Source organism: Aegilops tauschii, chromosome 4, assembly GCF_002575655.3.
Source record: "Aegilops tauschii subsp. strangulata cultivar AL8/78 chromosome 4, Aet v6.0, whole genome shotgun sequence".
NCBI lineage: Eukaryota > Viridiplantae > Streptophyta > Magnoliopsida > Poales > Poaceae > Aegilops > Aegilops tauschii.
In genome coordinates, this window is record NC_053038.3 from 113,665,285 (window position 1) to 113,679,669 (window position 14,385).

Here is a 14,385-nt window from a genome sequence, read left to right on the forward strand (position 1 = left end):
GGAACAAATCCTAGTCTATCTCGTTTTTCCTAATAATCAATATACTCAACAATCTGGTTTGTTGAAAAAGACTTTAAAATATATGTGGCTACGAATGGATGACTGCCTCCCACATTCGTATCCGCGGACAAATGCGGGAGATAAATTACGGATTGTCGTTGAAGATGCCCTAAACTTGTCTCGTGGTTATATTGAAATTAGCAATGGAGATGCACTGCCTCAAAAATTACAGCACCACTGTCTTTCTCTAGTTCACAACATAATAATATTGCTAAAGATGTTTTGCTCGCCTGGAAAACAGAGCACCTGAAAAAATCAGAAACAACTTATAAATTTCCCTCAAAAAAAGAAACAACTTATAAATTTCCCTTAGAAAAAAGAAACAGCTTATAACTAAGCACAAGAAATAAGTGTAAATGGGGAAGTCTTTGTAAGAAAGTTCAAAAGAATCAATACGAGAGATTTTTAAAGAAACTTGACCTTTCTTTTTCTTTTCTTTTTTGAGAACGGAAACTTGACCTTTTTGCAACCCAATTTTGAACCAAATGGACTGACCGAGGATAACAATGAAAGGGGCAAGGAAGATAGATGAGGTGAAGACGCCTTGTTCGATGGGAAACGTTTGAAAACGGCGCACCGGCCGAACGCAGCACCGGTCGCCTCTCACATGCAGCGCTCGCTACATACCGCTTGACGCTTACAACAAGTCCCACGCACCGCCCTCCCTTTTCCTCTATGCAGACCTTATCTTCTCCTCATCCAAACACACCTGTTGACAACTCCTGACCCCTCCTTCCTGATTTTTCTGTACAGCCATGGACACCTGCCTTCCGCTCCCTCGCCCTGCTCCGCCCCCGTCGCCCCCTCATTTTTCTCCCTGGCAAGTCCAACAATTGGTTCTCCACTGCCCTCGGCAAACCAATTCTTCATCCCCATAATTCCAACGAGTTGGTTCTCCACTCCCTTCAGAAAACCACCATGGATACCTCGAGCTCGAGCTTCTTCGTGTTGCTTTCTCTCCTTCCTGCTACAATCCTCCATGGGCCACACAAGATTGAACCCACACGTTTGTTGATGTGCAACCACACAGTGCTATGAACCGGTGTTTGCTGCGAGCTGCGACGGTGGGTGACCACGACCGGTGAGTGCCTCATTTGCGGCAGCCAGATGCTGGGACGAGTGCCTAGTTTTTGCTACCAGCAATATTTTTGGTTTGGCCCAATTTTACATTTTTGCTACCACCGTTTTTTGGTTTGCTGGAACCAGCACAAATTTTTGCTACCATCGACGTTTTGGTTTTGCTGGTACCGACGCCAAAATTTGTATTTTGCTACAACCAGTGCTTTGGTTTGCTGGAGACAGCCCCAATTTTTGCTACCATCGGGCGTTTTGGTTTTGCGGGTACCGAGGCCAAATTTTGCAATTTGCTACACCCCGTGTTTTGGTTTGCTGGAGCCAACCCTAATTTTTGCTACAACTGCCGCTTTTGCTTTGCTGGAAAGAACGCCCAATTTTGCATTTTTGCTTCAAATAGGTTTTGGTTTGCTGGAACCAGCTTTAATTTTTGCTACTACCGGTGTTTCGATTTTTGCTAGAACATTGCCCAATTTTGCTTCCGCTGTTTTTGGTTTTGCTGGAACCAGCACATAAATTTGCTACTACCGCTGTTGGCTGTGAGCCATGGCGCCGTCGCCATTGAATCAGCAGGGGCGAGGGGAGGTAGCACCGGCGAGGGACGAGTGTTGGCTAGCCACAGTTTTATGCTGCTGAGAATCTTTTTGCTGGAACCATCATCTAATTGTGCTGGAACCGACTATTTTTTATGCTTCAACCGAGCACCACAAATTTTGTTGTTTTTATATTATTTTTGCTGGACATGGCGGCCAAGTCGACAATGGCGGCGAGCCGGAGATGAGGGAACACCGAGGATGCTACAAATCATGGTGCCCGTGCGCTAGAACCCGTCCATGTTCGATCTGCAGGCTGCAGCCATGGCGAGCGGAGGCAGGAGCGGCCGGCTAGCACGGGCGGCCAGCGTGGTGGCACAGGTGGCAAGCAAGCATGGGAATCCAACGACAAGCACAGGCTGCCGCGGAAAAAAATTATGAGACCAGGTCTCACGGGCTAGCAGTTGAGACCCACCCTGGTGCGAGATCCGGCATGTGCTTTACGACTGTCTTTTTTTGTTTTCTTCATACGCGACTTTTCAGGAGAGAGAATCAGACGGTTAAAAAAAGATTGTATCGAACGCTTGGCAAATTTGGGCCGGTGCGCCGGCGCCTAGCACTCGCCTTGTTCGATTGAGTACTCGCCTTGTTCGATTGAGTGTGGATCCAAGAGGATTGAAGGGGATTTAAACCACTTGAAAAACAAAATGCGTCCCAATCCTCACGCGGAGAGGATTAACCGAACAAGCGCCCAAGAGTATTGACTGAACAAGCCCTCAGTGGTCGGCGACATGGAGCTGAGCTGAGCAGCTTCCCTCCGGCAACATCTCCGGGCCGTCAGGCCCATGGTCAGGGAGAGGGAGACGATGGCGACGCAAGGAGAGTAGTGCGGCCGGAAGCTGGGAAAAGGCGATCGAACAGATTATTAGATTACTGTCAAGTAGGCCCCGCTTGACAGGGCCTTCCAAAAATTGGCGCGCGAGCCCGCCCGAAGTAGGAGCGGGACATCGCTCGCACATTCGTGTTGTGTTCGGTTCACGGGTGTCGGCGCGACACGTCAGTCACTGTTCGATCATCGACGGGTCGCCTCTCACCCCCCGCAGGGACGGGTGAGGATTAACGCTGCCACCCCACGCTCCTCTTATAGTGATCCCGCCAGAGTCTCTTCTCGGCAGCTCGCGAGGTGGGACTAAATAATTTGGAGCTGCGGAAGGTTCACGCGTGCGTGTGCCCCCCTCCGCGCTTTCGTACAAGACAGCCCATTTAGGCCCAGCACTGACGCTCTCTTACTTTGTGCGCGCTGTTTCCCCGCTTGCCTACTGTTTTACTGCCGCGATTTTTTTGCTGTCTGTATAATTCGCGCTTTTTCGTTTTTCTTCCCTAGCGCGCTGTAAACTTTCACCATCGATTGCATAGTACTCCCTCCGTCCGAAAATACTTGTCGGAGAAATGCATAAAAATGAATGTATTTAGAACTAAAATACATCTCGATACATGCATTCCTCCGACGAGTATTTCCGGGCGGAGGGAGTAAAATATACAGCCAAAAAAATTATAGGAGTAATTTTATTTCGGGATAAACTTCTGATCTATTCATCTTCAATCATGGTAGTACAACGAACACTAGAAATAATAAAAATTACATCCAGATCCGTAGACCACCTAACGACGACTACAAGCACTGAAGCGGGCCGAAGGCGCGCCGCTGTCATCGCCCCTCCCTCATCGAAGCCGGGCAAACTTTGTTGTAGTAGACAGTCGGGAAGTCGTCGTACTAAGGCTCTATAGAACCAACGCACCAGAACAGCAACCGCCGCCGATGAAGAGTGTAGATAAGAAGAATCCAACCTGAAGACACACGAACAAAGACGAACGACGAACAGATCCGAGCAAATCCATCAAAGATAGATCCACCGGAGACACACCTCCACACGCCCACCGACGATGCTAGACACATCACCGGAACGGGGCTAGGCGGGAAGACCTTTATTCCATCTTCAGGGAGTCGCCGTCGTCTCGCCTTCCTAAGTAGGATACAAACCCTAACAAACCTAAAAAAAATCTAAAAACGGAGCCCTCCCACCAGCAAGGGCCGGGATCCACTCCGCCCCCATGGCCCTAAGGCCACGGGAGACGGGGCAGACCGGCGCCGGCGCCGGCGGGAGGCAGAGGAACCCTAGCTTTAAACTATAACCTCGAGAAAAAACAAAAACCTCATTTTCTGATTTCTGAACTGTTACTGCTGCTATAAACTTTATACTGAATTTATAAATAAGCTTAATTAACGGTAGAAAAAATGTATATGTTGCAAAAAAGAATGTTCCCGTGTTTGAAAAGAGTTGTCCATGTGTTTCAAAATAGATGCACCTAAATATGAAAAAAGGAATGTTCATATATCTCAAAAAGACATTCATCCTGAAAAAAGAAAATGTTCATTTGCTTTAAATAAATGTTATGTACTTTTTTAATATTAACGTAACCCAGTCTTATGGATAAAATAATGGTAGTGATACCACAAACATGCAATTCCAATCGAGCTTTTTCCATGTCGGCCCCATTTTTAATGCATCTTGTTTTTAGAGGTATATTGGATACTTTGTGTATTGCTTGACGGAAAATCAATAATGGAATAGTTGAGGGATTGATTGATGTTGATATGCTATTGTGAACCTTTTTTAGGAACTTGGTTAAACTTACAGAATTTTGACCTTTGTAAAACTTGAGGGTCTGTTTTATGAGAAGGGAAGGGTAGTTTTTCTTTATGCTTTTCTCATTTTCTATTGATTTATGCATTTTAGGTGTTTTATGAAAACCTAATCTTCAAAGCTGAACAAACATAACATCAAGCAACGCATGGCCGTTGCACAAGTCGCAGGTTCGTCGTGTAGTACCCACCATGCAAGTGCATGATGCCTTACGGCATCTTAAACCTCCAATAGCTATGAACGCACGCACACACATTCTACATCTATGAGTGACTGCGTGAGACTAAGTCGACACAGGTGTCTTCATAGTCAACGGGGACGTCTACTCTCACTGAACACTGAACGCACGTCAGCGAAAGGCCTAGATAAATCCAGAAAAATACGAGCACTAGTGTCAAGTAAGTATTGGATTTGAACTCTGATGGATGGTGATATCATTGCCCTTCTAAGAATTCAATCACTGATTTGGTTCGCAGTTGTAACATAGATGTTGGTACTTACCACCTATGACAAAGTAATGATGTGCCATGTAATAAATGAGTAGAGAGATCAAAATTGTATGTAGATTAACCAACAACTATTGCACAAGCTTCAAAGTAAAATAAAAAGTAATCACATTTATTTTCTCATTTCATATTGGTAACATTTTACCAATAAGACTTGCATACAATCAGCATGTTGAAGATGCCCTTAGGTGCACAAATCAGCTTAACTAAGAAATTTCTACTACTTAAAAAAAGTGTTTCTTTTTCTGTCGGCATAACGCTCTGTCAATCGTTTATTTTTTCCTCCCATCACATTTCTCCATCATTTTTTTCATTCAACTGCTTTTTTGTCCAACCACGCACTTTGTCGACACATCCTCGTATGCTAATCAATCACCTTAATTTACTTAACAAACTGCATCACGTGGGCAAGATTTGATAGGCATTTATTTACATAAACATATAACATGGGCATGTAATCATGAGTTAACATATTAGAATTTTTACACCCCGTAGCAACCCACAGGCATTGTTTGCATTGTTTTGTAAGAACAACGTGAAGACTCACCGCAAAAAAGCAACACGAAAGGGTTTGTAATTTGCACACTATTGTCACAACTGATTTTGGTCTGAATTTAAGTCGCATTGAATTTTGTATCGTGGACATCAGAACTCTTTTTTATAAACTTGGTCAAACTTAAATTTTAACTTAAGATCCCCGTTTGATTTTTTTCCAGTTACTTGTGTATTTTTTCATTCTAGGTGTACTCTCAAAACTTTGTCAAACTTTTACTCCAAACGTTTTCTCCCCTTCCCGTGGGGGCTAGGGCAAACTCTCCCTCCAGGCTTCAGCGACTAACCCATGGATTCACCACCCCTCTGCATGTTGCTCCGGCGGCCAGTGGCTGGGACGGGGATCCCGATGCTAGACCAGTATGCTTAAGATCTACTATTCAAAGATTTGACGACGACGAATACAACTCCAGGGCGATGGTCTTTAGGGTCACGTACATGAAGACTTCCTGGCTGGCACTGACAAGGGGGACGGCTATAAGGGGGAGATGATCGGCGTGGTGGCGCGAACAGGTGACCATGTGAATCTGACCATGTGGCCTTTTATGCACTGAATTAGTATTTTTGTTTTTCCAAGGTCAAATGACATTTTTGTCAGAAACACCCCTAACGCAAAAAAGAAAATCAGGGTCCTATCCTGTCCAGATCGCCGGCGCGCAGGGCAGCCAGGAGGACTCGCCTCTCCGACCCCGGCGCCGTCGTCACCCCGTCCCTCCCCGCACAAGGAAAATCAGAGCGGATCTCGATCGCCCCTACCAGACAACACTCTTCGCTCGCGGGGTAAGCAGACCCCACAACCCACGCGCTGCGGTGCAGCGTCTCCCTCCCTCTAGCTGCAGTTCGTCCTCTTCGATCTTATCTGCGACCGCTCACCCCCCAAGTAGATGCGGAACTCGTAACCTTGTAGAGTTTGTCCCATTAGCCGTCTCCTCGGCGACAACCAGGAGCTGATTTTGGCTAGCTCCCTAGCTTTGTTGATTAGGTCGTGCGTGTTGGACCAAATGAGAGGTCTGAAGCTGTTGTCACTGGATATTATTGCTTGATGTAATTGAATTCTAGGTTTTGTTTATCTCCTTCTGGATGGAGTGGAGTGAATCACACTGTTCTATACTTGTCTAGCAGGTACCATGCCTTTCGCAATCATCTGAGTAGTAGAATGGCCTCGAAAGCTATAAGGAGGAGGCCTGCCGAGAAAGAAAGAGAGAGACATATGGAAACAACAATGCCGGAATCTGTCACAGCACCTCTTCTAGGAAATAGTGCCCAGGGGAATAAATCGGAGGTTAGTAGCGGCCCCTGAATCGCTTGAATTGAGGTTATTGACAGCGTTTTTGTTTTCTGCGTTTTTCTAATGTCATTGATTCTGCGTTTCTTGAAGGGGTATGAGCCTATACCGGATTTCTGGGATGGAAAATCACGCGAGTGCCTTCATTGGGTGCATATTGTATCTACTTTTATTACTCAGTCTGCAAGAAAGATAGGTAATTGTCACTAGCTTTGATCCAGAAAGGCCACATGTTGTATTTATTACGTTACCTGAGAATAAACAATCATCTCACTATCACTTGAATCTAATGTACCCTATTCTTCAAAACATATGCTTGTTTCATGATCTTCCCTTTTGCAACATTGACTGTGTAGGTTCTGATAAGCTAGTGAGGATTTTAATTAAGCTGAAATCATTTGTGCGTAATTTTCTTTTGACACCTCATTTATGCATAAAATACGCCGATATACCTGTCTGAATAATATGTTGTGCTTGCTATTGTCGTTACCTCCTTGTAGGCTTTTAGTGCTCTGAAGATTTGCTTTTCTTTGCAGTAAATGCTATTTCGGAGTTTGGTTCGTTTCTAGCAAGGTTCTTTGGTTGCTCCTGTGCTCCCCAAAGTTCACAAAATGCACAGACAATGCTAATTCACCTCAGTCCATTACAGGTATTGTGGCACCTGCAGATTTTGTGTTCTTTGTTTCAAATGCTGTATATGGAACACGGAAAGGTTTTATTGTTAGTGCAAATTTATGAAGTAGGAGTGTGTTAAGCGCCAGTGCGCCACCTGTAATTTGATGCACATTCTTAGAGATATTTGATACCTTTGGCTGAAAACTGGGGTACAATTTCCCATCCTGCCTATAACATCTTAAGTTCTTGGAGGACTTGGTTGTTTCATGAACCCCACAATGTTTAATTTGCCCCTCGTCTAAATATCTTTTCGGGTGTGAACAACAGAAAATATTCTTACTTAATTCCGCATTTACGTTCATGAACAAAATGTTGGCATATTGATGGAACATTTGTTGCTATTTTCTGCATGTGTGCTTTATCATTTGGATATTGACTTGTGTGCTTAATTTCTACCTCCTTCAGGAAAGCAATGCCACCAACATTATTGTTATATCAGTGTTTACATTTGTTTAATTTCTTTTGACATGTTATTATGTTTTTGACAGTTTTAATTTACTTTATAGGAGGAGAGATTAAAATTCTTGAGACAAAGATTAAATGTGCCATTTGATTGTTCCGCTGTCAAGCACCAGGTTCTCATCTTTTATCTAGTTTATGTGGCGTTTTTTCTGCTCTTGAGCAAGTCAATGCTAGTTTAAATCATTAATATGTTAATATGCTTATATTCATGAACGGCATGCCACTTCTCCCATTATAGGATGCACTAAAAGAACTTTGGAGATTGGCTTATCCTAACCGAGAACTTCCTCCTCTGAAATCAGATCTATGGAAGGAAATGGGCTGGCAGAACTCTGACCCAGCAACAGATTTTAGGTTCATTTTTTCAACTATTCATATTTTAAGAAGCTATCTGCTGTTTTTCTCTTTCAACGTCACTTGAACTGAGATGACTGTTCTCATGAGCTATCCGATGCTTGCAGGTCTGGGGGATTCATGTCCTTGGAAAATCTAATATATTTTGCAAGAAATTACCCAGTATGTTTCTGTTCATCATGGGCACTTACTCCTTATAAATCCACTGTTAGTTGGTATTTCAATCTGGTTAAATGCTGAATACCTGCTTAACATGCAGGATTCCTTTCATCGGCTATTACACAAGGCAGATGGTGAGAGAGCTGAATGGGAATATCCTTTTGCAGTAGCTGGCGTAAATATATCTTATATGTTAGCTCAAATGCTGGATTTACAATCAGGTGAAGTGAATGCAATAACTGGTCAAAATGCTTTATCTTCATTTAAATCTACTCTCCCTTGATTGCATGTGTAGTCTGGTTCCTTAAGCAGATCAACCTGTGAAGAAGCTGCAGCATTTTTTTTTTGTTTGCTTCTTTGCAGAAAATAGGAGGAGCTCAAAAGCAAGAGTTGGCTTTGCTCAACTACTTGAAGATGACGAGATGGCTTTCGATAACCTTTTCTGCCTAGCTTTTCAGATGCTCGATGCTCAGTGGCTTGCAAGGAGAGCTAGTTATATGGAATTCAATGTGAGCTCTTTATACAAGATGCGTTATGTGCATGCTAATGGTTTCTTATTCCTTTACCATTGTTCAATCGGTGACCTTTCTTTCATCTTACTATCAGGAGGTTCTGAAGTCCACACTAGGCCAGTTAGAGCAAGAGCTTACAATTGGAGGCGTTTCACGCGTTCAGAATCTGCCATCGTTCAGAATGTTAAGGAGATAGCATTATTTGGTCTTTACCCGAAAGGGGGAAGGTTGCCAAATATGCTGCTCATTCTTTTATTGTTGTTCAAGATGGGCCGCCATGTAAAGATTACTGGCCATCACATATTCGGTTCATATGCGATACCTTGAAAAGATACTTGCTCCTATAGGCTTTGGCATCAAGCGCTTTGTAAGTGTTTGTGTAGCAAAAGATACACATGCAAGTGTTTCTGTTACAATAGTTATCTGCAGGAGTGTTTTATTCTGGGAACATGTAATATTTGTATGAAATAGAAGATTAGAAGAAAATAAAAATAAAAATCATATTTTAAGTTTATTCCTTCCATGTCTAGTAGGTTTGCGTGCTTCTACTACCTCCATCCCTAAATATATACATTGGGGCAGTTTAAATTTAGGAATGGAGGTAGTATAACGGAAATGCCCAACGGGCATAGACTTAAAAAAAAGAATTCCACAACGCCAAAAAAATTGTATTTTTTTTGTACATATGCAAATACACATATAACACGTTCAAGAAAATTTTCATAACAATATACTTTCACGCGCGATGTAGACAAAAAAACAAAAATGTACATGAAAATGAGCCAATCTTTTTTATTGTTGGGCCGGGAATTTTTTATTTTGTGCAGCTTGCAAATCATATTTTGAACGAAAATTCACATATCCATCGTGAATATGTATTAAGTTTTCGCAGTTCTTTTTCTGAATTTCTTTGAAACTTGGAAATACGATTTTTGAATCATTTCATAAAACAGGAGCCAATGCCCCTGTCAACCAAGTAGTATAAAGGTCACTTCCCTTGGCAATCTTTTTTAGAAAAGAGGATGGCTCACGGTTTTAAATTAATGAAGCCCTTATAACCAACAGTACAACAAAACGCTAAACCAAGCTTTTAACCGGCTCTGCCTTGATACATAAAAAGCTAAATGTGTGCCGCGTTACCTTGCGAAACAATAAACTCAGCATTATATCGAACCTCAGGCCATCACGTCACGGCGGAAGGTAACCAGATATATTTGTTTGTGCTGGTACCAGGCAAACAGCTGATGTCAAAGATAGTATTAAGTTTTCGCAGTTCTTTTTCTGAATTTCTTTGAAACTTGGAAATACGATTTTTGAATCATTTCATAAAACAGGAGCCAATGCCCCTGTCAACCAAGTAGTATAAAGGTCACTTCCCTTGGCAATCTTTTTTAAAAAAGAGGATGGCTCACGGTTTTAAATTAATGAAGCCCTTATAACCAACAGTACAACAAAACGCTAAATCAAGCTTTTAACCGGCTCTGCCTTGATACATAAAAAGCTAAATGTGTGCCGCGTTACCTTGCGAAACAATAAACTCAGCATTATATCGAACCTCGGGCCATCACGTCACGGCGGAAGGTAACCAGATATATTTGTTTGTGCTGGTACCAGGCAAACAGCTGATGTCAAAGATAGTATTAAGTTTTCGCAGTTCTTTTTCTGAATTTCTTTGAAACTTGGAAATACGATTTTTGAATCATTTCATAAAACAGGAGCCAATGCCCCTGTCAACCAAGTAGTATAAAGGTCACTTCCCTTGGCAATCTTTTTTAGAAAAGAGGATGGCTCACGGTTTTAAATTAATGAAGCCCTTATAACCAACAGTACAACAAAACGCTAAACCAAGCTTTTAACCGGCTCTGCCTTGATACATAAAAAGCTAAATGTGTGCCGTGTTACCTTGCGAAACAATAAACTCAGCATTATATCGAACCTCAGGCCATGACATCACGGCGGAAGGTAACCAGATATATTTGTTTGTGCTGGTACCAGGCAAACAGCTGATGTCAAAGATAGTATTAAGTTTTCGCAGTTCTTTTTCTGAATTTCTTTGAAACTTGGAAATACGATTTTTGAATCATTTCATAAAACAGGAGCCAATGCCCCTGTCAACCAAGTAGTATAAAGGTCACTTCCCTTGGCAATCTTTTTTAGAAAAGAGGATGGCTCACGGTTTTAAATTAATGAAGCCCTTATAACCAACAGTACAACAAAACGCTAAACCAAGCTTTTAACCGGCTCTGCCTTGATACATAAAAAGCTAAATGTGTGCCGTGTTACCTTGCGAAACAATAAACTCAGCATTATATCAAACCTCAGGCCATCACGTCACGGCGGAAGGTAACCAGATATATTTGTTTGTGCTGGTACCAGGCAAACAGCTGATGTCAAAGATAGTAGGAGTGGCACCTCAATGTTGATGGCTGCAAGATCATAGGCCCTTGGCTGCCTCCTCTGTCCTCTCGAGTGGTGTGTTTCTGCGACACAAAAAGGAAACTGTGAAGGAATGTGGAAATTTGTACGAATCCACATCCTGGCGGCTATCCAAAATATATACACCAAATGCACCTTCTTTTCTCCCCTTATACAACAAGTAAGATAAAAGAAAACTGTAAAATGGTGATGTTTTTTCATTCATCATGAGAAAAAGAGAAGAAAATATGTTGGAGATGCGGGGGATCGAACCCCGTGCCTCTCGCATGCAAAGCGAGCGCTCTACCATTTGAGCTACATCCCCTTTTATGCTTTAATTTCTATTAGCTCCTAGTTGTACAATAGACTCATGAATTCTACACGCCCACACCACGATCTAACTGGCAGAAGGACGCAATCTCCAGCACAGGCGGGAGGCGGGAACTCTTCCTGTCTTACATATCCTTGGCCTAACAACCTCCGTTGTTTTTTTAGTAGGTCAGTAAAGCAGCAATGTCATAGAGGAGTTCAATGCGAATTCATAATTCTCCCAGAGGAAATGAAATTCGAAAGAGAGGACATATACTTGTCTTCAGAGTAATTAACAAAAAACTACCACATTTCACGTAAGCGTCCCACAGAACTACCACTTTTTGAAAACTGACCAAAAACTTCAGTTTATCGCTGATTTCGTGACAAAAAACTATCACATCGCGTTGATGACCGTTTCAAGCGTTTTAAACGTCTTTCTGACAGATCGGGCCCACCTGTCAGGACGGAGGCCGCGCTAACGGCTAACGACGCTCGCCTGGCGCCCGTTAGCCGCGCGCGTCGGTCGGCCCGGTCGGACCAGGACTAACCTGGCCGACCGGCTGGCTCGTCGTCCCCCACCACCTCACTCTCCCCCCCTCCCCCCGAGCTCACTCGCTCACTCACTCTGCTCCTCTGCTCCTCTTCTTCTTCTCGAACTCCGGCGACGCCGCGACCATGCCGTCGTGGCCCAACAGCAACGAGACCTCTGATGATGACGAGTACATGAGCGAGTTCAGTAGCATGCAGATGGAGTATTTTGTAAGTCAGCTCAATCTCTCCTCTCCTCTCCTCTACTAAGGTTAGGGTTAGGGTTTGAAGAAGGATAGGGATTTCTCCATTTAAGTTCATGTATGCGAGTTGTAGTTGATATATATGTGTTTCCTGCTGCAGCAAACTCCAGACACTGTGATAGATCCAAGCTTTTCTGGGCTTGTGACTGAATCTGACCGTAGGTGCATCCTGCACAGGGAGAGGGCTGGCAAATTTGTGGCATTTGAAGGCACTGACACTGGCAGGAGATTCGTAGGATGTGCAACTGAGGTAATGAACCAAGTTGTCATGGCTGTGATTGATTCATTTTGTGCTTTTCTGAATAATGCTGCTGCTTTTCTCATTTTTGCTTAATTATAAAAGCAGTGCTCTGTCTAAATTATGTACTTATAGCAAATAGCAGCAAAGAGCAATGGAACCAAGAGCTAGTGTAGTGTAGCTACATATATGAGTACTGTTTATGATTTGTTATTGTGAATATGTTTGTTAATGAAGAATAAAGCTCACTTCAACTTTAACTGAATTTTCAGGATGGTGTGAACTGTGGTGTTTTAGAGTGGGTAGATGCCCCTTGGCCTGTAATTTTGCAAAGGTGCTTAACCAAGCTATGGGATATGTATCATGAAGAGAACCTTGGTAGAGTCCAAGACAAAGAGGCTCATGAGATAGAGGTTGAGAAACTGAAGAAGGAGCTGGATTCTCTTGGCAATCAGTACAGTCGGCTTGTGGATGATGTATCCAAGCTGTTTGATTACCAGGATGTGCAGAAATCCCATGACATGGATTACACAAGCCAGGCAATCAATGAACTTAAGGAGAAGAAGCATCAGCTTGAGGAGCAGGCAAAGATTGAGATTCAAATGGAGAAGCTTAAGCTCAAGAAAGAACAGAGGTGCATCCTGCAGAGTCAAGCTGATATCATTCAAAACACCAGGAAAGCCGTGAAGGAGATACAAGTTGAGAGAGACCTCCTTAAAGAAGAGAAGAAGAAGCTGGAGCATATCATTGCTGAGCTCTTGAAGGCAGGTCATGGGTGCAAAGAAAAGCTAGACAAGATCAAAGAAGTTGTCATGGAGGAGTGAAGTGGTACCTAGGGTTGGTAAGTGAATATGAGGCCTATATATATAACCTAGTACTAGAATCTTATGCAGATATGCATCTTACTATTAATATGAACTCCCTATTAACTGCCTATGGTTTCAGATCATTTTGGTTGTGTTGTTGGGTGCTGTAATGCCCCTGATCTGTAATGCTCTAAGATAATCCTATTTGTAATGCCCCCTGAACCATATTATCCAGATGTTGTTATATCTACATCTGCAATTTGTTGCTGCTAGGTAGTTGTTGCTAATACTTACACTTGAATCTAGTAACACCAAACAACACTGAAACTGAAAATGAAAATGAAACTGAAACTTGCATTACATAGGAGGTAGCATAGATAACACATATTGTCTGAGGATGCAACATAGATAGCATTACATAGATAGATAGCACCAAATAGTCTGAGGATAACTGAAACTAGCCAACACTGAATAAGACTGACGAAACTGAATGTGAAACTAAATAGTTTCACATTCAGTTTCAGTTAGGCGCCTGCCCTGCTAAACGGCCTGAGCGTCGTACCTCCTGCTTCACTTCGGTGGGAGGATTTGGCAGCATCTGCACCTGCTGTTCTTCTTCATCGATGAAGATGATGGGAGGAGGGCGGCGGCGAGCCTGCAGTGCTGGTGGTGCGATGATCTGGATGTCGTCGTCCTTGTCTTGGTGCTTGTTTGCGTTTGCTTCAGCCGTAGATTGTGTTGGAGCGACGTAGTGGTGGTCTGCCCACCGCTGCCTCTGCCTAGCATCGGCGGAGCCCGCCTCTTTCATTGCCCATAGTAGTATATCTATGGGCAGGATCCCCTTACCTCGGTTTCCATATTGCTGGTCCATGCGTTGCTTCTCCTCACTCGTCGCCTTCTTTCTCACTTCTTCTGCTCCATCCACCAGCTCTTGAACGCTGGTGTA

At 43.2% G+C, this 14,385-nt stretch overlaps 1 protein-coding gene and 1 non-coding gene across 5 annotated transcripts; one reads left to right on the forward strand and one right to left on the reverse strand.

Annotated features, from left to right (window-relative positions):
* Positions 1-856: 856 nt before the first annotated feature.
* On the forward strand, positions 857-9,391 carry LOC109773623 (uncharacterized). 4 transcript variants are annotated; one of them, XM_045227468.2, is made up of 10 exons: positions 857-2,146; positions 6,553-6,712; positions 6,809-6,911; positions 7,252-7,364; positions 7,897-7,965; positions 8,091-8,206; positions 8,314-8,368; positions 8,466-8,586; positions 8,729-8,874; positions 8,972-9,391. In XM_045227468.2, the coding sequence occupies exons 2-10, from the start codon at positions 6,587-6,589 to the stop codon at positions 9,071-9,073; spliced, it is 951 nt and encodes a 316-aa protein (XP_045083403.1). In that variant the 5' UTR covers positions 857-2,146; positions 6,553-6,586; the 3' UTR covers positions 9,074-9,391. The 4 variants fall into 4 exon arrangements, with proteins under 4 accessions (XP_045083403.1, XP_020187914.1, XP_040242745.1 ...); XM_020332325.3 differs by lacking the exon at positions 857-2,146 and adding an exon at positions 6,018-6,210; XM_040386811.3 differs by lacking the exon at positions 857-2,146 and adding an exon at positions 6,043-6,210 and having other exon boundaries at positions 6,550-6,712.
* A 2,153-nt stretch (positions 9,392-11,544) lies between these two features.
* TRNAA-UGC (transfer RNA alanine (anticodon UGC)) lies at positions 11,545-11,617 on the reverse strand. The gene has a single exon. It is a non-coding gene; the product is annotated as a tRNA-Ala (tRNA).
* Between the last annotated feature and the right edge of the window lie 2,768 nt (positions 11,618-14,385).

What these genes read in the sequence shown, in the direction of transcription:
- LOC109773623 (XM_045227468.2), top strand. Translation starts at nt 6,587, where the DNA reads ATGGCCTCGAAAGCTATAAGGAGGAGGCCTGCCGAGAAAGAAAGAGAG. An exon ending in TTCACCTCAGTCCATTACAG is followed by an intron (nt 7,365 to 7,896) that starts GTATTGTGGCAC and finishes TTTACTTTATAG; the next exon opens with GAGGAGAGATTAAAATTCTT. An exon ending in GACCCAGCAACAGATTTTAG is followed by an intron (nt 8,207 to 8,313) that starts GTTCATTTTTTC and finishes CGATGCTTGCAG; the next exon opens with GTCTGGGGGATTCATGTCCT.